At 36.3% G+C, this 25,944-nt stretch overlaps 1 protein-coding gene across 4 annotated transcripts in view; it reads right to left on the bottom strand.

Moving 5' to 3' along the window:
- KDM6A (lysine demethylase 6A) overlaps positions 1-25,944 on the bottom strand; it is a 207,496-nt gene that overhangs the window by 116,320 nt on the left and 65,232 nt on the right. For all 4 annotated transcript variants that reach the window (XM_036840297.1, XM_036840299.1, XM_036840298.1 and 1 more), the window contains exons 3-4: positions 18,681-18,789; positions 9,279-9,328 (exon numbers count right to left, since the gene is read on the bottom strand). In XM_036840297.1, the coding sequence (XP_036696192.1) occupies positions 9,279-9,328; positions 18,681-18,789 (159 nt within the window). The remainder of the gene's footprint in view (positions 1-9,278; positions 9,329-18,680; positions 18,790-25,944) is intronic.

The following is a 25,944-nucleotide window of genomic DNA, read 5'->3' as shown; positions in this document are numbered from 1 at the left end:
AATGAAATTAAAAATTCTCTAGAAGGGATCAATAGCAGAATAACTGAGGAAGAAAAACAGATAAGTGACCTGGAAGATAAAACAGTGGAAATAACTACAGCAGAGCACAATAAAGTAAAAAGAATGAGAAGAACCGAGGACAGCCTCAGAGACCCCTGGGACCACAGTAAACGCACTAACATTACAATTACAGGTACCCCAGAAGAAGAAGAGAAAAAGAAAGGGACTGAGAAAATATTTCAAGAGATTATAGTTGAAAACTTCCCTAATATGGGAAAGAAAACAGTCAATCAAGTACAGGCAGCACAGACAGTCCATACAGGATAAATCCAAGGAGAAACACGCCAAGACACATATTAATCATACTATCAAAAATTAAATACAAAGAAAAAATATTAAAAACAGCAAGGGAAAAACAACAAATAACATACAAGGGAATCCCCATAAGGTTAACAGCTGATCTTTCAGCAGAAACTCTGCAAGCCAGAAGGGAGTGGCAGGACATATTTAAAGTGATGAAAGGGAAAAACCTACAACCAAGATTACTCTACCCAGCAAGGCTCTCATTCAGATTCAATGGAGAAATTAAAACCTTTACAGACAAGCAGAAGCTAAGAGAATTCAGCACCACCAAACCAGCTTTACAACAAATGCTAAAAGAACTTCTCTAGGCAGGAAACACAAGAGAAGGAAAAGACCTACAATAACAAACCCAAAACAATTAAGAAAATGGTAACAGGAACACACATATCGATAAGTACCTTAAATGTAAATGGATTACACGCTCCCACCAAAAGACACAGACTGACTGAATGGATACAAAAACAAGACCTGTACATATGCTGTCTACAAGAGATCCACTTCAGACCTAAGGACACATAGAGACTGCAAGAGACGGGATGGAAAAAGATATTCCATGCAAATGGAAATCAAAAGAAAGCTGGAGTAGCAATTCTCGTATCAGACAAAACAGACTATAAAATAAAGACTATTACAAGAGACAAAGAAGGACACTACATAATGATCAAGGGATCAATCCAAGAAGAAGATATAACAATTGTAAATATTTATGCACCCAACATAGGAGCACTTCAATACATAAGGCAAATCCTAACAGCCATTAAAGGGGAAATTGACAGTAACACAATCATAGTAGGGGACTTTGACAACCCACTTTCACCAATGGACAGATCATCCAAAATGAAAATAAATAAACACAAGCTTTAAATGGCACATTAAAGAAGATGGACTTAACTGATATTTATAGGACATTCCATCCAAAAACAACAGAATACACTTTCTTCTCAAGTGCTCCTGCAACATTCTCTAGGATACATCATATCTTGGGTCACAAATCAAGCCTTGGTAAATTTAAGAAAACTGAAATTGCATCAAGTATCTTTTCCAACGACAACACTACAAGACTAGGTATCAATTACAGGAAAAATTCTGCAAAAAATACAAACACATGGAGGCTAAACAGTACACTACTAAATAACCAAGAGATCACTGAAGAAATCAAAGAGGAAATCAAAGAAGTACCTAGAAACAAATGACAATGAAAACACGACGACCCAAAACCTATGGGATGCAGCAAAAGCAGTTCTAAGAGGGAAGTTTATAGCAATAAAATCCTACCTCAAGAAACAAGAAACATCTCAAATAAACAACCTAAACTTACACCTAAAGCAATTACAGAAAGAAGAACAAAATAATCCCCAACGTTACCATTAGGAAAGAAATCATAAAGATCATACCAGAAATAAATGAAATAGAAACAAAGAAAACAATAGCAAAGATCAATAAAACTAAAACCTGGTTCTTTGAGAAGATAAACAAAATTGATAAACCATTAGCCAGACTCAACAAGAAAAAAAGGGCAAGGACTCACATCAATAGAATTAGAAATGAAAAAGGAGAAGTAACAACTGACACCACAGAAATACAAAGGATCATGAGAGATTACTACAAGCAACCATATGCCAATAAATTGGACAACCTGGAAGAAATGGACAAAGTCTTCGAAAAGCACAATCTCCCGAGACGGAAACAGGAAGAAATAGAAAATATAAACAGACCAATCACAAGCACTGAAATTGAGACTGTGATTAAAAATCTTCCAACAAACAAAAGCCCAGGACCAGATGGCTTCACAGGCGAATCCTATCAAACATTTAGAGAAGAGCTAACACCTGTCCTTCTCACCTCTTCCAAAATATAGCAGAGGGAGGAACACTCCCAAACTCATTCTACGAGGCCACCATCACCCTGATACCAAAACCAGACAAAGATGTCACAAAGAAAGAAAACTATAGGCCAATATCACTGATGAACACAGATGCAAAAATTCTCAACAAAATACTAGCAAACAGAATCCAACAGCAGATTAAAAGGATCACACACCATGATCAAGTGGGGTTTATCCCAGGAATGCAAGGATTCAATGTACGCAAATCAATCAATGTGATAAACCATATTAACAAACTGAAGGAGAAAAACCATACGATCATCTCAATCAATGCAGAAAAAGCTTTTGACAAAATTCAATACCCATTTATGATAAAAAACCTTCCAGAAAGTAGGCATAGAGGGAACTTAGACCTCAACATAATAAAGGCCATATATGACAAACCCACAGCCAACCTCATTCTCAATGGTGAAAAACTGAAACCATTTCCTCTAAGATCAGGAAGAAGACAAGGTTGTCCATTCTCACCACCATTATTCAACATAGTTTTGGAAGTTTTAGCCACAGCAATCACAGAAGAGAAAGAAATAAAAGGAATCCAAATCAGCAAAGAAGAAGTAAAGCTGTCACTGTTGGCAGATGACATGATACTATACATAGAGAATCCTAAAAACTCCAGCAGAAAACTACTAGAGGGTAATCAATGAATTTGGTAAAGTAACAGGATACAAAATTAATTCGCATGCATTCCTATACACTAATGATGAAAAATTTGAAAGAGAAATTAAGGAAACACTCCCATTTACCACTGCAACAAACAGAATAAAATACCTAGGAATAAACCTACCTAAGGAGACAAAAGACCTGTATGCAGAAAACTATAACACACTGATGAAAGAAATTTAAAATGATACAAACAGATGGAGAGATATACCATGTTCTTGGATTGGAAGAATCAACATTGTGAAAATGACTAGAGTACCCAAAGCAATCTACAGATTCAATGCAATCCCTATCAAACTACCAAAGGCATTTTTCACAGAACTAGAACAAAAAAATTCACAATTTGTATGGAAACACAGAAGACCCCAAAGAGCCAAAGCGATCTTGAGAAAGAAAAACGGAGCTGGAGGAATCAGGCTCCCGGCCTTCAGCCTATACTACAAAGCTACAGTAATCAAAACAGTATGGTACTGGCACAAAAACAGAAATATAGATCAATGGAACAGGACAGAAAGCCCAGAGATAAACCCACACACATATGGTCACCTTATCTTTGATAAAGGAGGTAAGAATATACAATGGAGAAAAGACAGCCTCTTCAGTAAGCGGTGCTCGGAAAACTGGACAGCTACATGTAAAAGAATGAAATTAGAACACTCCCTAACACCATACACAAAAATAAACTCAAAATGGATTAAAGACCTAAGTGTAAGGCCAGGCACTATAAAGCTCTTAGAGGAAAACATAGAAAACTCTATGACATAAATCACAGCAAGATCCTTTTTGACCCACCTCCTAGAGAAATGGAAATAAAAACAAAAATAAACAAATGGGACCTAATGAAACTTCAAAGCTTTTGCACAGCAAAAGAAACCATAAACAAGATGAAAAGACAACCCTCAGAATGGGAGAAAATATTTGCAAATGAAGCAACTGACAAAGGATTAATCTCCAAAATTTACAAGCAGCTCATGCAGCTCAATATCAAAAAAACAAACAACCCAATCCAAAAATGGGCAGAAGACCTAAAGAGACATTTGTCCAAAGAAGATATACAGATTTCCAACAAACACATGAAAGGATGCTCAACATCACTCATCATTAGAGAAATGCAAATCAAAACTACAATGAGGTATCACCTCACACCAGTCAGAATGGCCATCATCAAAATATCTACAAACAATAAATGCTGGAGAGGGTGTGGAGAAAAGGAAACCCTCTTGCATTGTTGGTGGGAATGTAAACTGATACAGCCACTATGGAGAACAGTATGGAGGTTCCTTAAAAAACTAAACATAGAACTACCATACGACCCAGCAATCCCACTACTGGGCATATACCCTGAGAAAACCATAATTCAAAAAGAGTCATGTACCACAATGTTCATTGCAGCTCTATTTACAATAGTCAGGACGTGGAAGCAACCTAAGTGTCCATCGACAGATGAATGGATAAAGAAGATGTGACACATATATACAATGGAATATTACTCAGCCATAAAAAGGAACGAAATTGAGTTATTTGGAGTGAGGTGGATGGACCTAGAGACTGTCCTACAGAGTGAAGTAAGTCAGAAAGAGAAAAACAAATACCGTATGCTAACACATATATATAGAATCTTAAAAACAAAAAAAAGAAGGTTCTGAAGAACCTAGGGGCAGGACAGGAATAAAGATGCAGACGTAGAGAATGGACTTGAGGACATGGGGAAGGGGAAGCTGGGACGAAGTGAGAGAGTGGCATGGACATATATACACTACCAAATGTAAAACAGATAGCTAGTGGGAAGCAGCCACATAGCACAGGGAGATCAGCTCGGTGCTTTTTGACCATCTAGAAGGGTGGGATAGGGTGGGTGGGAGGGAGACGCGAGAGGGAGGAGATATGGGGATATATGTATATGCATAGCTGATTCACTTTGTTATAAAGCAGAAACTTAGAGACCATTGTAAAGCAATTATACTCCAATAAAGATGTTAAGAAAAGAAAAAGGAAAAAAGAAGAAAAAATAGACATATAGAACATAACGTAACAGGAATATAACAGAGGATCTAGCAATAGACACAAAACTAAATGGTCAACTGATTTTTATCAAAGAGGAAATAGTAAATCAAATTTGAAAGGACAGTCTTTCCAATGAATGATGCTAGAACAACTGGATATGTGTTCAAGGGGTGGGGAAGAACACTGATGCTCATCTCACATCATGAACAACCTGAAATGTATCATAAACCAAAATTTAAGAAATGTGATTATAGAGCTCCTAGGGGAAAAAGGCTGAGGAAATCTTTATGATCTTCAGGTAGGCAAAGACTTCTTAGCAGAACACAAAAACCACAAGCTATAAAAGAAAAAGATTATTAAATGTACTTCATCAAAATTATAAATATTTGCTCATAAAAAGGCACAATTAAGAAAACAAAAACAAGCCACAGACTGTGAAAAAGTATTTGCAAAACATATCTGACAAAGGGAATACACAAAGAGCCCATGCAACTCAATTAATAATACACAAAAAGAAGTTAAAAACAAGCAAAAGATGTGAACAGATAATAACAAAAGGTGCATGAAAGGCCAATAGCACATACAAGATGCTCAACATCACTATCATTGGGGAAACGCAGATAAAACCAAAATGAAAAACCACTACTTACTTACTAGAATGGCTGAAGTTAAAAAGATTGACAATACCGAGTGATATCCAAGATGTAGAACAATTGAGAATCTCATATATTGCTAGTAAGAATGTGAAATGGTACAGCCACTTTGGAAAAGTTTGGCAGTTAACTCTACAACTGCAATGTGACCCAGCATTTCCAAATCCTAGGTATATATACCAAGAGAAGTGAAAACCTATGTCTACACAAAAACAAATAATGTTCACAGCACTTCATTCATGTTTATCAAAAGCTGGACACAACCCTAATGTCTGTCAACTAATAAATGGGAAAATTAATTGTGGTATAATCGTTCTATGAGATACTACATAACAATGAAAAGGAACACAATACTGATACACACAAGAACATGGATGAATCTCAAAAACAGTATGCTAAATTAAAACAAAAAAATACATGCTATTTGAATCCAGGTGTGTCACATTCTAGGAATGGCAAAATTAGAGACCCAGAAACATACACAAATAACTGGTTGCCTGGGACCAGGGGTCAAGAATGGGAATCAACTGTAAAAGGGGACAATGGAACACTTTGAGTGATAGAAACATTCTATATCTTAATTGCAGTAATGATTACACAACCCCATATAAATTGCCAAAATGCAGCAAATTTGAACACTTAAAATAATGTAAATAATACTTCAAAAAAGCCGGAGAGAAAAAATCATCAGCTGTTTTTGTGGAGTTAATTCGTTTATTTGGAAAAACAAGCAACAAAGAAAGGACAGCCAGGGAAACTCTAGAAACAAGAACAATGGGGAAATGGTGCCACAGCACTACCATATACATACTGTATATGTAGTGTAAACCTATTGCAAAACCTCTATAAGTAAAATAGTATAGTATTAATTCATGAACAGACTAATGAAACAGACCACAGAAAATGTAAGTAGACAAAACTGCATATGAAAATTTAGCATACAACTAAGGCAACATCTCAAATTAGTATGAAAAAAATGAATTTTTTAACAATATATTATGTTGGGATAATTAGCCATAGGCAAAGAATAAACTTAGATGTTCCTCACACTATAAATCAGGGATAAATCCCAAATGGATGAGAGATTTAAATTAAAAACTAAAACCATTCAAGTACTAAAAGAAAATGTGGATGAATTTCTCTAACACCTGGGAGTGAGGAAAAAACTATCCTATGATTCAAACTGCAGGTGCAATTTAGAAAAAGACTGATAAATTTGACTACATAGAAATAACTTCTGCATGGACAAAAACAAACACACAAAAGCAAAATAAAACAATAAATGAAAACTGCAATTTTTATCACAAAGGATAAATATAGCTCATACATAAAATATGGCTATACAAAACAGAAAGAAAACAATGGCCCAACTGAAGAGAAATGAACAAATATTTCAAAGAAAAGGAAACACAAAGTCTTTAAACTTCAATTAAAAATTCAATTAAGAAAATGCAAGTTAAAACAACAATAAGACACCATTTCTCACCTATCAGATTTCACAAAAAAGCCTGCTGACATAAACTTTCTTGGTTAAGACCAAGGGGAAACAAGAGCTCCCAAAGGAGTGGTTCACACCACTAGACCCAGCAATCCCACTTACCAAGGAATCTATACCAAAGAACACTAACAAAAAGACACTTTTACTATTTACTGCAGTACTATCTGTACTGAAGCAACTGATAGAATAAACAATGGAAGAAATCACCATGACATTGGATTAGGCAAAGATTTCTTAGCTACAAAACCAAAAGCCCAAGCAATGAAAGAAACAGTTGAGAAATTGGATGTCATCAAAATTTTTAATTTTTGCACTTCAAACTATACTATCAAGAAAATGAAAATATAAGCCACAGACTTTGAGAAAATATTTGCAAATTATATATCCGATAAGGGGTTGTATCCGGAATGTATAAAGAACTCTTACAACACACCAATTTTTATTTTATTTTATTTTATTTTTTTTAAGTTTTCAGCCGCGCCGCGCAGCATGTGGGATCTCAGTTCCCAGATCAGGGATCAAACCCACGCACCCTGCATTGGCAGCGTGGAGTCTTAAACACTGAACCGCCAGGGAAGTCCCAACACACTAATTTTTTAAAAAACAAATCTAAAAATCAGCAAAGGGTTTACAGAGGCGTTTCACCAAATAATATACACAAATAGCTAATGTGGTCATTAAACAGTGCTCAACATCAGTCATTAGGAAAATGCAAATAAAAACTAAATGAGGATATGGAGAAACTGGAACCCTCATACACTGCTGGTGAGAATGTAAAATGTTACAGCCACCCTGGAAAACAATTCTGGCAGTTTCTCAAAATGTTAAACATAGATTTACTTTACAACCTGGCAATTCCACTCCTGGTTATTTACCGAAGAGAACTGAAACTATATGTCCACACAAAAACTTGTATACAGATGTTCACAGGAGCATTATTCACAATAGCCAAAAAGTGGAGACAACTAAAATGCTCAACTGATGAATGGATAAATAAAATATGGTATAACCACACAATGGAATATTATTAGATAATAAAAAGGAATAAAGTATTAATACATGCTACACATGGATCGACCTTAAAAATATATGCTTAGTGAAAGAAGTCAGTCACAAAAGACTACATATTATATGATTCCATTTATATGAAATACCCAGAAAATACAAATACACAGAGACAGAAAGTAGATTAGTACTCTCCAGGGGTTGGGCATGAGGTTTCATTACGGTGAGATAGACATGTCCTAAAATAAGACTTTGGTTATGGTTGCACAACTCTGGAAATTTACTAGAAGTCACTGAATGGCATAAAGAAGTTGAATTTTATGGTATTTAATTATACTTCAATAAGCTTTAAAAAGAAGAAAAGATAAGCCATAGACTAGAAAAGACATTTTCAATATATTTTTTTAAATTACCAAAATATACTTTTAAAACTTCTACATATCAAAAAGAAACATAAATTAGGCAATAGAAAAAATAAAATCCACCTTAAAAATATGAAATGGCAATTCAGATAAAGAAACCCCACTGGTCAGTAAACTTATACTTCAAAGTAAACATGATGTGAAAGATTAACCTGTCCAGGTAACTTTATGCACTGCTTAAACTAAGAAAATAGATGATTCATTGCTGTGCACAGTTCTTCATTTAGGTATTGGTCTTTTAAAAAATGGTTAGGTTCAGCTGTCCTCAGAGCTCCAATCATAGACAGACTATACCAATAAAGATTTTCATTTATGCCTTCCCTTTTCAGCCTGATACACCCATCTTCAGACTTCTTTTATTCCTAGGTACCAACTTAAGAAAACTGAAGAATCATTTTGTTGCCATTTGATTTTAATGGCTTTAACTTCCACACTTTGGATCATCTTTGGCCAATAAACTGTGTCAGAATAATCTAATTCTTTTAACAAAATACAAGTTGATCATACAAGACAGCACAAATGAAGAACACTCATTTTTCCCTTGCCAATCCCTTTTGCCTAGAAGTAATATTTTCAATTAACAAAACAAACAAACAAAAAAGCAAGAGCACAATTCGTTTTGAGTATAAACAGCAGTAATCTGCCAGAGAAGAGAAGGGAAGGGAAGGGAAGAGGAGGGGAGGGAAGAGGGGAAAGGAGGGGAAGGGAGGGGAAGGGGAGGGGAAGAGGGGAAGAGGGGAAGAGGGGAAGAGGGGAAGGGAAGGGGCATGCAAATGTGCACTAACCTTCCAGTAGTCAGATTGTAAACTGTAGTACCTCTGGTATGCAGATAATGCTGAAAGAAGGAAAATAAGCATGAGTCACAATTATGTCCCATTTCAAAATCAATTAACAAGTTTTAAGAAACATTACAACAAAATTCCCATCATACCCACCTCCCAGCAGACAGTGATATTTAAAACCAAACAATTTAAACTCTGGGGCGTCCCTACTCATAGTCAGACATGGTAACAAATGTCAAATATATAGGAGTTCAAGGAAGTAAAACCATGGTCACATTTCAGACCTGCACTTGAACAGAATCTGGGCAACCTCTTGAATCAACTTGACCTTCCTCAGAGACCAAATCTGATAAATGGATTAATACTCCAGAATGTGATGGGTCATTTGTTCTAACAAGGGATCTCACTTCCAAAAATGACTAAGAGCTCAACCACCTCAAAGAGCAAAGGAACTACAGTTGACTCTTGAACAACACAGACGTAAGGGGCACTGACCTCCGCACAGTAGAAAAGCCAAGTATAACTTATCGATGGCTCTCTGTATCCGCAGTTCTGTATCCTCGGATTCAACCGACCACAGATCATGTAGTGCTATAGTATTTACTACTGAAAAAATTCCATGTGTAAGTGGACCTGCGAAGTTCAAACCCCTGTTGTTCAAGGGTCAACCGTATTCCTTTTGTGCTGCTTCCTTTCATACAATCAAAAAAAAAAAAAAAACCCAGCCCACAATTATCTTACCCCAAACTCCAACTCAATTCCAAAATAGGGCATCCCATACCCCTAAATCCATCTCAAGGTATAACAGGCTCTGGAAAAAATTAAAGTACAGTCGTCCCTCAGTATCTGCAGTGGATTGGTCCCAGGACCCGCCATAGATACCAAAATCCACTATGATCAGATCCCATAGTCGGCCCTGCGTGCGCACGGATTCCACATCCACGGATGATAAAAATAGTAGTACATATATGTACTGAAAAAATCCCACATATAAGAGGACCTGCAAGGCTCAAACCCGTGTTGTTGAACAGTCAACTGTAGCGCTTGTCAATCCAAAAACTCAGTGAGGGGAAGGCAGTAACAAAGTAAAGTAAAGGTTATACATGCACATTAGAATTGGTAGAGCCTTTTTTAAAAAACTCAAGAGCAATAAATAAGTCACGGGGGTGTAATGTGCAGCATGATGACTATAATTAATAATACTGTATTGCATATTTGAAAGCTGCTAAGAGTAAATCTTAAAAGTTCTCATCACAAGAAAAAAAACTGTAACTATGTATGGTGACAGATGTTAACTAGACTTACTATGATCATTCCACAATATATGCAAACATCAAATCATTATGTTATACACCTGAAACTAATAGTTATATATCAATTATACCTCAATTTTTAAAAAGAGTAACATATTTTCAAATAAGATTTTCAACACGTGTAAAAAAATTTTATACTGAAAAAAATAGGGAGGGTGGAAATTAACATTTTCTAAAACTCCAGGTATAATGTTCTCATACTGTTTATCAGTAAGCAGCCAAAATGAATACCATATAGAATACCACATAGAGAACTTCCTGAATATGTTCAAATTAGAGAAGCATCACCCAAAAACATCATCACGTATCTGAACAAGTAACTTATTTGAATAATGTTCATCTTTTTTGCACAAAGATGATGCCAACCAACCTATCACTGGAAGGACATTTAGACTGTAATTTTTCCAGTTTTGAGGAAGAGGTGATTTCAAGCCATCTTCTGTTTTCTAGTTCTTCATACATGAGTGTAGCTAGCTCATAAAGATCACTGATTAATGGTTTTCTAAAAAGAAAAGCAAACCAACTTACCAAGCTAGACAGAACAGAATAGTCAAATAAGGTTTGACTGATTTATAGAGAACAGTCATGGAAAAGGTGTTCTCTCTCTACTGCTTGATGTGAACAAGGAAGCATATATCACCAACTGCCACCACAAGGGGAACTATTCTTAAGATGAAGCCCATAGAAGATAGCAGCAGAAACAGATGGAACGTACTGGATACTTCTAGACTTCGAACTATATCTAGTGCACAACTCACCTATGAACTTCCAATTATATGAGGGAATAAATCTCCTTATTGTTTAAGCTAGAATCAAGTCTTTGATATTTGTGCCTCCTAACCAAGAGAAGCCAGGGTCCCTGACAATTTTGTGAAATCACCATACCAAGCCTGGACTGCCCTTTTAGCGGGAATTTCAACAAACTTGAAGGGTATGTTTCCAATAACCTGAATAACAATATATATTACATGACTTCATAAAATTCCCATTTTAGAATTTGAAGAGCCCTTAAACAGACAGTATGATGTAACTGAAACCGAGGTACAAGAAGCCTATGTGATTATCAATTGGGAGAAACATGGCATCCATACTACAATATGATGAACTGAGAAATAAACACAAGCCCTCAAATTCAAAGTCACAAAAGTAAATGCTCCAAATTTCAAGCACAGATTTGTAAATGAGACACTTCAATGAGCATTTGTTACCTTTCCATTCATTTATACATTTCTCAACAATTATACTTTACTCCATTAAGGCCTAGGATCCTATATTTTAAGAAAGACCTTAACATATTTAACATGTTTCCTAATCCAAATAAATCATTAAAACTCTACAAGTACCCATCACCAGAGTCTCTCTAATGAAATCCTTTTAACCAAAGCACAGTCCTTATTTCCAATCTTTAAGTCAGTTACCTATTGTGAAAATAAATTCCTACTCCACTGTAACTAGATTTTCCTTAAGTCCTTAATAGAGAATGAGGGAAATCATTTATTTGGACATACTTATAATGCTTAAAACCGGTTTCAGGACTGTACCATACGTCTAATGGGCTTTTCCTTCCCTAAATCACCTAATCTTCACTTTGAGATCCCTGAGTTATTTACTGGCTCAAGAAGTCCTTGTTGGGGGCTTCCCTGGTGGCGCAGTGGTTGAGAATCTGCCTGCTAATGCAGGGGACGCGGGTTCGAGCCCTGGTCTGGGAAGACCCCACATGTGCTGCAGAGCAACTAGGCCCATGAGCCACAACCACTGAGCCTGTGCGTCTGGAGACTGTGCTCCGCAACAAGAGAGGCCACGGCAGTGAAAGGCCCGCGCACCGCGATGAAGAGTGGCCCCCGCTTGCCGCAACTAGAAAAAGCCCTCGCACAGAAACGAAGACCCAACACAGCCAAAAATAAATAAATAAAATAAATAAATTTACAAAATCACTTGCTAAAAAAAACGACAACACTCATTCAGGATTCCACCATTTAAAAACAAAAAAAAGAAGTCCTTGTTCATCCCACTAGGAAATCTTTTTAACAGTACTTCAGGCAAGACTGTCGTTTTCTTTTGCCACTTAACCAAGAATGGTGTGCTCAAACATATTAATTTCAACTCTCTATCAACCAATTTCCAAAGGTCAGATCTTTTTAATCGTTGGAATCAACTTTATTTATGGACAGACTTTTTTCATAATTTTGAGTTTTTTTTTTTTTTTAATAAATTTATTTATTTTATTTTTTTTTTCTTTGGCTGCATTGGGTCTTCGTTGCTGCGTGCGGGCTTCCTCTAGTTGCGGCGAGCGGGGGCTACTCTTCATTGTGGTGCATGGGCTTCTCATTGTGGCGGCTTCTCTTCTTGCAGAGCACAGGCTCTAGGCATGCAGGCTTCAGTAGTTGTGGCACGTGGGCTCAGTAGTTGTGGCTCGCAGGCTCTAGAGCACAGGCTCAATAGTTGTGGCGCACGGGCTTAGTTGCTCCGCGGCATGTGGGATCTTCCCAGACCAGGGCTCGAACCCGTGTCCCCTGCATTGGCAGGCGGATTCTTAACCACTGCGCCACCAGGGAAGCCCCATAATTTTGAGTTTTATTTTGCTTTTAAATAAGCTCATTTAGTCTGTGTAGACTTAAAAAAAAAAGAGAAAAATATAATGAATTTAAAAGATTATAGAAAACTGGCAGAGTACTAACAAAGTAACCAGGCCTAAAAAAATTAAATGCAAAAGAAAACAAAAAAGCAAAAAAACAAATGCAAATAAGAAGGAAGTTAAATTTAACTTTCTGCCAGAAAAAGGGAGTCTCCTTCAGAGTAAGATGCAACAGAAATGCAAGGAAGAAAAAGATTTAAAATTCAATCTACACTCATATTAGACTATGCACTAACTGCAGGCAGAACTCAGCATTTCTCTTTTCATCTCTAGCCCAACGTATAACACTATAGGCAGCAGGTTAGCTGCTCACGGGTGAGTCTATGGGTATGGAAGGGAAGGGAAGGAAAGGAAAGAAGTACAAGTAAATCTGTCAGTTGCACTGACTGTCATCTTTAGGCCAGAACAAGTTGTGACTGCCTAAGATTATTATTATTAGGTCAACAGATCTTTGATTATTTTTATCTGAGGCTGAACTATAAAGTTGTATTTACACCCTGGGATAAATGAGATCTCAGAGAGCTTATACTAACTGTTTCACTGTATACAAATGACTGATGTACCTAACTCCCTAGCACCTTTCTGCCTTCTCAAATCTATGACTGCCTAAAACACATCTTCTCTTATATGTAGCATTAATACACATTAACATTTGAAAAACCCTCTGGATAGTATCCAACACAACAGACCTTTGTTCCTAAGATTACAGAGACAAGCAGACAGGAAGTTGGAAAAGCAAAGAAACAAATCTGGAATCCTTTTACTCCTCTATCAGCATCTTCACTGAGGTTTTCAAGTCAAATTAATACATCTACTGAGATCTCAGACTTACTACTTCTTTGTCGTTATTAAAATAATATACTCCTTGAGGTCTTCATTTTTATTTTTTTATTTTTTTGGCCATGCAGCATGCAAGATCTTAGTTCTCCAACTAGGGATCGAACCTGTGCCCCCTGCAGTGGAAGGGCAGAGTCTCAAGCACTGGACCGCCAGGGAAGTCCCTCCTTGAGGTTTTTAATATCGCACATTTGGTTTACTACAAGAACCATCAAGTAGCTGTCTTATTTGTATTCCTTCAATGTGTTCTACCACCAGCTCTCTAGTTCTTGAAGCTACAACTTTTGCTCGTTGCCTGGATATGGACTTCTGACAACCTGGGTTATGGTCACTATTTTTTTCCCTTGGGTTATTTTTCTCAATTGCATTTTCTAATTCTAGGCCACAAGTAGATTGAACAAAATCAATTATTCCCAAATTATGATGAGAGGGAGTGGAGGCACAAGTGATTTTTTTATATCAGTAAATACATTTAAATAAAGTTATATAGAGAAAGAGGGTACAATGACTACAAATGCAATGAAAACACATGAATGATCACCTTAACTATATCAGCTTTCAGAAAGATACATCATATTCATTCTATGTATATTACATGCCAGTTTATGTCAGTATTCTAGATTTTCATTTCATTTTACTATTTCAACACAAAGTAAATTTGTATCATATATACTATGCAAACTATCCCAATGACTATCTGAAAGAACTTTTAAACAAAGAGCAGATTCTTACAAGAATCACAACCTTTAGTTCCAACAACCATGACAATAAAGAGATGAACCATGCAAGGATCCAAAAAAAGGCAATTTTTGGAGAAGCCAAACTCAAGATCTATTTTTGGAAAACATGCACTTTATGTCCTTATACTATATATATTCTAGGATGGAGTGTTGTCGTCCACCCAAGAAACACAGAAAGATAGAAAGACAAAAAAAGCTCACCAACTCTGCCTTCAGACTTCTCCAAATAAGCAACTCTTAGCATGTAACTTGCCCTAGCCATTTATAATTACTGAGGAACTAAAACAACCAAAACCTACTTTGCCCAAAAGTGATAGACAATGCAACAAATGACCAATTACTTGAAGGAAGGAGGAAAGGGAGAAAAATCTATCGTCAGGTGGAATTTCAGGGAAAACTTCCAGCTCACCACAAACCATGAAGAAACTATGTGTAAAAGTGTCAAGGTTTTCATACTAATATCAGGAATGATTAATTATTGTATCTCCTTCAACTAATTTTTTTACTTCTGGAATTTTTACTATCTGCACCCCAAGTCTCTTACCTCAGAGTTTCTATCTTTTTATAATTTTGCTGTGTACTGAGGTACTTTACTACCGGATTTTCTAAGCAATCAACTTAACTTAATGACTATTCTCTCCTATAATGTGCCATACATATTCACAAATATTTACATACAATTTCTATTAATTAAACTGCTCCTGAGACCCATCACATATATTCACAAGAATATATACACTTGTCCTTCAGCCCAGGGTTCTCTGTCTCTCAGGTTGTTCTTCAACTCAAAGAAGAGAAATCACAGAACCATCTCCATGGCTTAAGGCAGTCTGTCTGACAGCCCCATCAGCTGTTTGGTTCAGCTGAGGTTGACAGGTTAGCTATGGGGGTAGGAGTGGAAAGGAGGTATGGTAGACACTATAAAGAACCACTCAAATCCCACTTCAAGGAAGGACTGTTTGCAGTCTTGCGTACAAGAGAGCCTCTAGCAGTGAGTTGTCTTAAGCTGAGGAGAGCAACCTTGCCTGAGGTCACACTCCTTCCCATGTCCAGTATGGAATGGATAGAGTATAAAGGCCTGGTCATCTTGGCCCAACCTGTGATAGCCATTCTAGCTCCGGGGCTCCCCATGGAGTTGGCCAAGGCTGTCACAGCTTAACTTCTCCCTCTGTCCAATCCTGGTTCCATTTCCCACCTTCCACAGTGCTGATCCTAAAGGTACTCCTTACTAAACATCTTGTATGCTAAACTCACTGCAGAGGAATCCAACCAACAATAGGCTAAGTGCAATAAGCCTCCAGCCTCCATTTTCCCGTAATCCTCTAACCAATTACATTTTCAGGATAAATTCCTAGAAGCCTAATAACCAAATCAAGTGATGGAAAATTTTTTAAATTCTTCATACATATTACCAACCAGAAAGACTAAAAAGATGTTTTATAAGGTCATTTTATCTTTTTCTTCAAACTCCTCTGAAATGAAAGAAAAGGTAATTTTTAATTAATAAATCCATAACAGTAATGACAACCAAAGTATACTATCTACAGATCAGAAATTTTAGAAATTCATATAAGACAGGAAATAGATGAGATCAGAGTAAGAAATAAGGGCAGAAAAACCACAGTCCAAAATGCACACAAAATATTTTCTACCATTTTCTACTCCAAAAGTAGAAGCAGTTTTTCATAAGGAGCCCCAAACTCTGAAAATTTCACGCACAAGAGGACTCAGGACAGTATTTAAAGAACTGTCCTCAGAATAAACAGGGCCAGTAAATCCCCCACATACATACATCTGAGCAGGCTACTCACATGTTTACTGAATGGTTTATGTTTATTTCCCAGTAAGTTATGGTTTGTAATCTGTTCTCTAAAAATAAACATCTATTTGGCTGGGGCTAGAGGTTCTCATCTTGTACTGGTTCCAAAGAAAAAAGGAGAAAGTAGCCTGAGGTAACAAATGTCTCCATAAACTGGTGATGATGGTGATGATGTGTGGAAGGGGCTACTAGAGACTGGCTCTAGTTTGGGACTTCTGGGAAGACAGTGAAGAGAATGGATAGAAAGAGTTCAATAATTAGTATTTTTAAAGGATTTTTTTTAAGTGGGAATGTGGTCAATAAAGCCTCAAGGATGAATTCAAACAACAACTCTCGTCTAGGAAATAAGAAGCCATCAGCTTGAAATACTAAAATATACTGAAATACAAATGTATACCTCTGCATTCATTCTCTCCTTCCTCTTCTTCCTATTACAAATTATCAATGGCCAGTTCATCTACACAACAGCAAATGGGTCGCAGAGCACACCTTTTCAAGGACTTAAATTCTTGGGTTATCCTTCTCTTCTCCCATCTTTCTACATTACTCCTACTAGCTAGTTTGCCAACATTGTCTACTTGCCACATGCCCCCTACCACACCTTCCAAAAAAGAAAAAAACACCTCCAAAACAAATATCCCTGGATTCTTCATTACCTTCACAGCCGAACATTTTATAAATGGAAAATGTAGCTAAATTCATAGACTAATGAAGTTTTAAAAGCTTGCTTATTTATTTATTTATTTACTTATTTATTTTAAATGACCACTAAGCAATAAGGACATACAGCCACATATGCAAACCTAATTTTCAAGTCTGGGTCTCTGTTTATATGCTCTAAAACTAGTGCACTCTCCAAATAAAAGGTGCAGCATTGAAAAATCAGATTGCGCAGAACTCTGTATTATTTCTTTTGTATAATCCTTTCCTTTAAATAAGTTACTGTTTTAAGTAAAATATCTAACAGATTGTTAAATAATTGTTAATACCTATTACCCTGAAGTCACTTTGCTAAGTACTAACCAGTCTCACACAGGAATCCCAAAACCCCTGAGCAGCTACCACATCCTCCCCTCGTTTTACAGATTACAGATAGAAGCTCAGGAATGTTTATATAATCTGTTAAAAGTAATGCAGCTGAACCACAGAGATGAGCTGGGGAATAAGCCTAATTTCAAACCCCATAGCATACCTGTCTCAAAGTAAAATTGTATTTTCATTAGGAAAGTATTCACTTGACCTAAAATAATTAAACACGAACAATCCTTCACTCTAGCCCTGAACAACCTTTCAGTTGTTCAGCCCACCTAAATACATTTGTGGAAAACAAGCATAAGTCCATCCACTCCACATTAAAATGTTTACTATCATCAAAAGGTTAAAATGTTATTGATTATAAGAATATAGTTTTTCTTTGCCTTTGGTATTGAGGGGTGTGGTAACTGGGGGGTGCTTTTAACTTCCTAAGTGAGTAATGGTCTGGGTCAGCAGCTTGGTACCACAAAAAGGACACATCTTGGGGGACTACCTTCAATAATTTAACTCACTTATTTCCGATAGGAAAAACTTTTCAAATGAATAAAAAAATGCTTTATCCAACGCTCTAGCTCATGTGTGATCATCTCTCTATGTTACTTACCTTTACAATAACATGGCTACAGATCAGGTTTTCATTCAAATATTTTCTAGCTAAAATGGAAGTTAAAGGATAAAGAAGAGAAATGCTGAGTTTGTGTTACTTTTCCAAAGTGTCCATCAATGGCTCACTTTCTACTATAGTCGAGCCTTTAAAAAGCAGGAATTTTTCACAAGGCAGAACAAAACGGTAGTACACATGTAGGTGGTTATCAGTTTAGCTGAATGGTCAACTTACTGCTGATTTACATGGAGTCATGTGAACTTTTCCCACTTCCATCTACTCCACTTTTCTCATTGTTTAGGATGTTCATAAGCTTACAATTTCTTAGAAGTAAAAATGGTAATACCTCCGATAGAGTACAATTACAGTTATTTTGAATACATATATAAATCAAACAGTAATTAACAAAGGGAAAAAATTACCTTTTGGATAATCTTCCAATAAGAGGTTGAAGTGACCTAATTGACAAAAGAAATCAGACTCCACTTTTCCTTCAGCTTTTAAGATTAGAGATTCGTAGCAGCGAACAGCCTAGAAATAAAAAACACAAACATTTAAGAAAAAGACAAAACCCTAAAATACATTTCCTTCCTGAGATAATGCACATAATCCTCCATTCAGTCACCCAAGAAATCAATATATTTTACTTGTACCTCAGATATAGCCAATGCAGCATTCTCCTAAAATACCTACTTACTAAAAGAACCACTAATTATGGCATAAGTGCTTTTCCTACTTATAAAATGGAAATACTTGCCAAATAAGATAATATAGGAACACTCTGATGACTTTATTCATTAGCTGTAAATCTAAATTTTCACTGTGGTCCATGTTGACATAAACAAATATATCAATCTTTTCCACAAACGGGAAGAACTTTATTGAATTACATGAGAATTCACAGAATCTCCAGAGTAATAATAACTACCATTTATACTGAAGAGCTACTTTTTACCATCCCCTCTACCCACTTAAACTACCATAAACTGTCTTTCAATTATCTTCTTATGATACACATCATACCCACCAACTCTAACTCTATTCCTAATTTTACCCCCATTCCAATACATGCATATGCACTCACTCTCAGTTTGTTCCCTGAAGAAAAAAAATAACAGTATTTTAAGAATATCATTCTTTTTTTGTAATCCAGAAGAGTGCAGGGGGGAAAAAATGAATGATGGAAAGAACAGGATTCTGGAGTCTGACAAATTCCAGTCATCATTAGCTACAGGAGATCCTGGGGAACTTATCGTCTCTGATTCTCAGTTTTAATAACACTCAAAGGGCTGATTAAAGGATTAAAACTAGAAAACTTCTCTAAGGGTTTATCACAGTGCTTAGCACTCCATAGGTACTTAATAATTGTTTCTCTACCTTCTACTTAGGTTAAGATAAAAAGCTCCAACTCTTCCAGGATTGTCTCAAGCACCCCAATAATTTTGTCAAAATTTCCCTAACAATCTACACTACAATGTTGTTATGTGTTATTGTGTCCTGGAATCACTGAAGGAAAAACTGGGAATGATTTCTCAAATGTCTGAGTACACTCTCAGGTTTGGTGTCCACAAAACATAGTTTCCATTATCAAAAAATCCTTTCACCACCACTTCAAGAGCTTTTGATGGGATAAGAAAGTGTGATGTGGGGCATGGTACCCACTTAAAATGCCTTGATTTTTCCTCTCCTGTAAAATACAGAGCCTTTGATGAAGAGTTTCAAATTTTAAAATTTACCTATCCAAAGCACATACATAAATACTTATCAAGTTTGGAGAAGCCATCCTAAACAAGGCGAATTTTGGGATGATTTTACCATCCTTAAAGTCTAACAGTTATTAAAAGGGACTGTTTTCAGTTCTTATTCCACTCTTAGCTATCTAAATGTGCATATATACAAAATCACAATCACTGAAAACTTATCATTCTGCTTCCTTATAATTAAAAGAGCCTGAATGCTACACTGACATCTCAGAAATTACTATAATTTGGAGGCAAGAAATTTCAAGATCCTCTTTATTTAAGTCATATATAATCCTATCTGGCAGATGGTTAGAGTACAAAAATATAATTTATTTCAGTGCTTTTTAATATGAGTGAAATTCATAAAATTACTGGGCTACAGTATGACAATTATTAATTTTTACACTAAATAAAATGACTTTTTAAAGCTAATAATGGCATTGTAAATAAAGCTAGTTATTGTCTTTGTTTTTTAAACTCTTCGTTAGATATTTAGAAACTTTTGCTACTCCTCTCTGATAATTTCTCATGGCTGATTAGCATTAAATTTACAAGCAAATATAGTTTCATGGTGAAAAAGATTTCAAGATACAAACACAAATAAATTTTCTTTAATAATCTAAGCAAAAAGATGGCAACATTCTATACTTCCTCTTATCACCAAACATTGATGCCACTACCATGATCATCTATTACCTATCTTCCATATTCCATTAAAAAAAGGAACACATCTAAAGTGAGTACTATACACAACTCTGATCATCACGAAACACAACACCAGGCAAAAATCAGAATGGACACTCAGATTCAATCAACAGACTCATAGTAATTTCCAACAAAGCCAGCATGTACCTAAACCTACCAACTAATGTTGGTGGTCAAAAATGACACTGACAGAGCCAAATACCAAACAAAATGAAGATGAGCAAAAAGGCAGAATAAACATTCCAAGCACCCTGTGTCACCATTTCATGGTGAAACTTCATGAATTTATTTGAAGTGTTTTGAGGTAAGCACTGATATTAGATACAGGCAAATACTAACAATTTTTTTAAAGCATTTAAAGGAAAATAACTAAATGGGGCAATTTTCCAATACTACTAACTCATAAAATAACCTAGAATGAAACAGTGTTTTTATAGTAATGAGTTTCATTAAAAGGCTAGTTTTAAACATAGACGATATGTAAGTTCAGGCAAACTTCTATAAAGCAAAAACATTTGTTAAAAGAGTTACTTTTTTTTTTAACATCTTTATTGGAGTGTAATTGCTTTACATGGTGTGTTAGTTTCTGCTTTATAACAAAGTGAATCAGCTATACATAAACATATATCCCTTTACCTCCTCCCTCTTGCATCTCCCTCCCACCCTCCCTATCCCACTCATCTAGGTGGACACAAAGCACCGAGCTGATCTCCCTGTGCTATGCGGCTGCTTCCCACTAGCTATCTACTTTACATTTGGTAGTGTATATATGTCCATGCCACTCTCTCACTTCGTCCCAGCTTCCCCTTCCCCGTGTCCTCAAATCCATTCTCTACGTCTGCGTCTTTATTCCTGTCCTGCCCCTAGGTTCTTCAGAACCTTCTTTTTTTTTTTTTTAAGATTCCATATATATGTGTTAGCATATAGTATTTGTTTTTCTCTTTCTGACTTACTTCACTCTGTAGGACAGTCTCTAGGTCCATCCACCTCACTACAAATAACTCAATTTCCTTTCTTTTTATGGCTGAGTAATATTCCATTGTATGTATGTGCCACATCTTCTTTACCCATTCAATATTCAACGAATATTCAACCCATATGCTAAATATTAAGAAAGCAAAATTTCTTATTTTTATAAATGAAAAACCTATAAAAATAATGGTATATCTTGCACTGGGGATGAGCAACACCTTCCACAAAAATCCCTTTAAAATCCTATAGTTGTTTATAGTTAGTGGCTTACACATCTATAATCGTTACCACCTACTTGAAAAAAAAAAACATTGAGAAGGGAAATAAACAGTTAATCATTAAATACTAGAATCAAAGGAGAGTAAAGATTCTCCCAGCTACGTAGAGAGACTGGATGTCTTCCTCCCATTACAGTGCCATTTTCCACAATGCTCAATATAATTTGTGCTCGGTAGCTGCTTTGTTTTTATTATTTGAAAAACCAGTTATCTCAGAATAGTAATACTATCATTACCCGCTATTTCTAAACCTTGACAGATTAGCGCTCATAAACACAGACATGTAAATAATTTGTTTTTTTATGTTAAGCATTAAAGTCTTTTATGATAAACTTGGTCAATCCCTAGCTAAAATATGAGTTGTTACTATTTTAGGATTGTTAAGTATAGGCAACATCTAAACAAATGTGGGGTTTTTTTCCAATTTGAAAGATTAGCTTAAGTAGTTGGGTGACATACAAATGGTAGAGAAAACTAATGTAGATTTAAATACCCCAAATGGTTTCCTTTTTTTCTCTTTCTTTCTTTCTTTGTAATGCCTGCCATGAATGCCCAGAGACAGAATCTCAACACAGTCCTAGTTTGGTGGCTCCCATTCTGAAGCCCTTCCTCTTCTATCAGGTTCCCAGATGCTTATTGCCTCCCTCACCTGTAAGCTCCGTCAGGGGAAGGGCTATATCCTAACCCATGATCACATGATAGGGGCTTAATATACATTTCTTGAATTAATGAAGCAATGTCATGTTATTATTTTAGGTTCTCGAATAACCCTCTCGAATATTTTAGGTTCTCTTCTTTGTCCTAAACTTCCATTTCTTAAGAGCTGCAAGTCAGGATGCTAAGGATTAATCTTATTAGTTATTTAAACTCATTTCCATTAAGATATAAATCACTGATATTTTAAATGAACCAAACTTTTAGGTTGAATATAATAAAAGCAAGCATGCAGTCCTGCCCATAATTCCTAAAAACAGCCACAGACATAAAAGATGGTTTAGCAGCTGACTACTTACAAAAGATTAGGGATTGAAGCAGACTACAGGTCAACATGTCATCCATGAAATAGGGCTACTAAAAATGTATTCATGGTCCAAATTAATGAAGCATATTACACAAATCAACACCAATAATCAGCTCACCAACGTCTGCTCTGACCAGATCTCCAAAATTATCTTTAGTTCTGAGTGCCACATTTTAACAGGTGGTAACATAAAGGTTACAAGTTTGGTGAAAGATGGAAAAACTATCATGTGAAAATGATTTTAACTGAGTTTAGTTGAGAAGAATCACCAGGGATGCTTTAGCTTTACTCAAATAGTTAAGAAGCTGTCACTTAGGAGAGAAGATTAATTGCACTTTGGGTAGTGCCAGACATCAGACCAATGAATGGGTATAATTTACAAACAAGTTTAATTCAGTTCAATCAGAAAGGAGAAAAACAAATATGCCAAAAATTAAATGGGCCATCTTTCTTTGGCTCATATCAAAGAATTAAAGCATAAACTACTAAGGTATCTTAGTGGGGGGTAAAAAGGAGAGTTCTTACTTTGGATACAATTCTGAGCTGCAGTTTTTAAAGATTCCTTGAGCTTCTCGGATATAAGCACACAATGTGCAATATTATATATAATACATAACCACACACAAACACACGTGTGTATGTGAATGCATCTCTCCTGACTTGATTCCATGATTACATTTTACTCACTTTGAATTTCCAGAATTTTTAAATAAACATACTATCTTGACCTCCTCCCTCAAAACCATAAAAATGTCTGCATCATTAAAGCTGATATCCTTCCCAGAAATATGCCTCCTAAATCAGAATTCTTCCTCTTTCCAGGCACTCGCAATGCCTTTGCCTGTTTTTAAAATACCTTAGGAATCTGAAAGGGTTGAAAGTACCTGAGTCTAAACCATTTTTTGAAATTTCAACACACCATTTTTTTAATGAAGGGTTACACACATAAAATGATAATCTTAAGTATTATTGATTCTTAATGACATCCATTCCTGAACTTATATATCAGACTTCCCGTTCTTCTCTTTTTAATTTCATTTACTATTTTTGAAAAGTTAAAATTTACACATCACCAATTCTACAGGGTATGTAGTGAAAAGTCTCTCTCCCAATCCTAACCCCAGCCACCCAGTCCCCTTTCCCAGATGCAACAAATGTAAAAAATTCTTACTATATTCAAGATTATTTTGTGCAGATGCAAGCACATATATTTTTCCCACCTTAGTACTAATATTTACATATTTATATAAACACTGTTTTGCAACTTGCTTCAGATTATAGGAGTCCCTGATATCCTTTCTCCTCTTCTTCTCTGTTCATAGAACCCCTGAATTTAATTAGACATATGCTGACACAGAATAAATACTGGGATCCCCAGCCATCCTTGTGGGTGTGGCCTGGTGATTAAGTTCTGGCCAATTGGATATAAGGAAAGGACATGCTCTGCTTCAACCCCTCCTCCCCCTAGCTGGAAATCAGCCAGATGGTAGAAGTCACAAGCTGGGGATGGAGAGTAGGAAAACAGAGCCAAGTTCCTGGAACAGTAGAGTTCCAGAGCAGCCCAGAACTGATTGCTTCTGAGAATTCTTATTAAGAAATAAATGAGGGCTTCCCTGGTGGCGCAGTGGTTGAGAATCTGCCTGCCAATGCAGGGGACACGGGTTCGAGCCCTGGTCTGGGAAGGTCCCACATGCCGCGGAGCAGCTGGGCCCGTGAACCACAATTACTGAGCTTGCGCGTCTGGAGCCTGTGCTCCGCAACAAAAGAGGCCGTGATAGTGAGAGGCCCGCGCACCGCGATGAAGAGTAGCCCCCACTTGCCGCAACTGGAGAAAGCCCTTGCACAGAAACGAAGACCCAACACAGCCAAAAATAAATAAATAAATAAATAAATAAATAAACCCCCCAAAAAAAAAAAAAAAAAAAAAAAAAAAAAAAAAAAAGAAATAAATGAGTATGCAGCCCTCTTTCCTCATTTAAATCAATCAAACAAACAAAAAAGCAGCCTAATGAAATAATCATTAATACATACCAACAGGATAAACGGAAATTAAAAGAAATCTAATTAACTGTCACCCATACCTAACATTTTAGAGAAGATACAAGAACTTATACATCTGTTATTCTACCCTATCTCCCTCACTCCACTTTTCAACTAATATACATCTTTTGCATCACAACAAAGTCAGTTAACAAAATTTAAGCATATCAGCATGGATCCTGGATTTCTCAGCCTCTCTGGACTCTGCATTCAGTGGATATGCTGGATGCTAACGAGTAAATCAGCATCATTCAAGAAACTAACACCTTAAGTACCATTCTTTCCAAATAAACTATTGAAAATGCTTTGCTATTGCAAAACATTCTCACAGCACTACACTATTGAAATCAAACTAGATAATTTCGTAATTCAAGTGCTGACAGCTAATATCTGAGCTCTTGATGCGTACCAAGCACTATTCTAAGCACTTCACATATACTTATTCATTTAATCCTCACAATTACTCTATGAGATAGGGAGACCCTACTTCACAGATAAGAAAACTGAGGCACAGACAAAGTAAATCCTGTGTTCAAGGTCACAGAGCTACTAACTAGCAGGGGTGGCTTCAAACAGTATGGCTGCAGAGCCTCTGAGCAGTAAGGTGTGCAACTCAGGCCATGCCTAGGGACTTAAAGTCATTTGCAAGAAAGAGGACCTCCATAAGCAGCTCTTCCTCTTACACTCCAACACACAGCTCCTTCCACAACTCTACCTCTACACCAAACACAAAAGCAACACATAAGGCCGCTAGTTCCTGTTCCCACCATCCCACAAGGAAGATTTAGCCTAAGTTCTTTACCATGTTTTCTCACCTTGTTTTATTTTAAATCATATAAAAAGCAATCATCGTTATCCCCTCCCCCCCAAAAAGACACACACATTAGAAGAAAAAATCAACAACAGCAAAACAAAACAAAAAATCAAA

Source organism: Balaenoptera musculus, chromosome X (genome assembly GCF_009873245.2).
Source record: "Balaenoptera musculus isolate JJ_BM4_2016_0621 chromosome X, mBalMus1.pri.v3, whole genome shotgun sequence".
NCBI classification, from domain to species: domain Eukaryota; kingdom Metazoa; phylum Chordata; class Mammalia; order Artiodactyla; family Balaenopteridae; genus Balaenoptera; species Balaenoptera musculus.
Note: the sequence above shows the minus strand (reverse complement) of the source record. Positions and strands in the feature narration are given on the sequence as shown.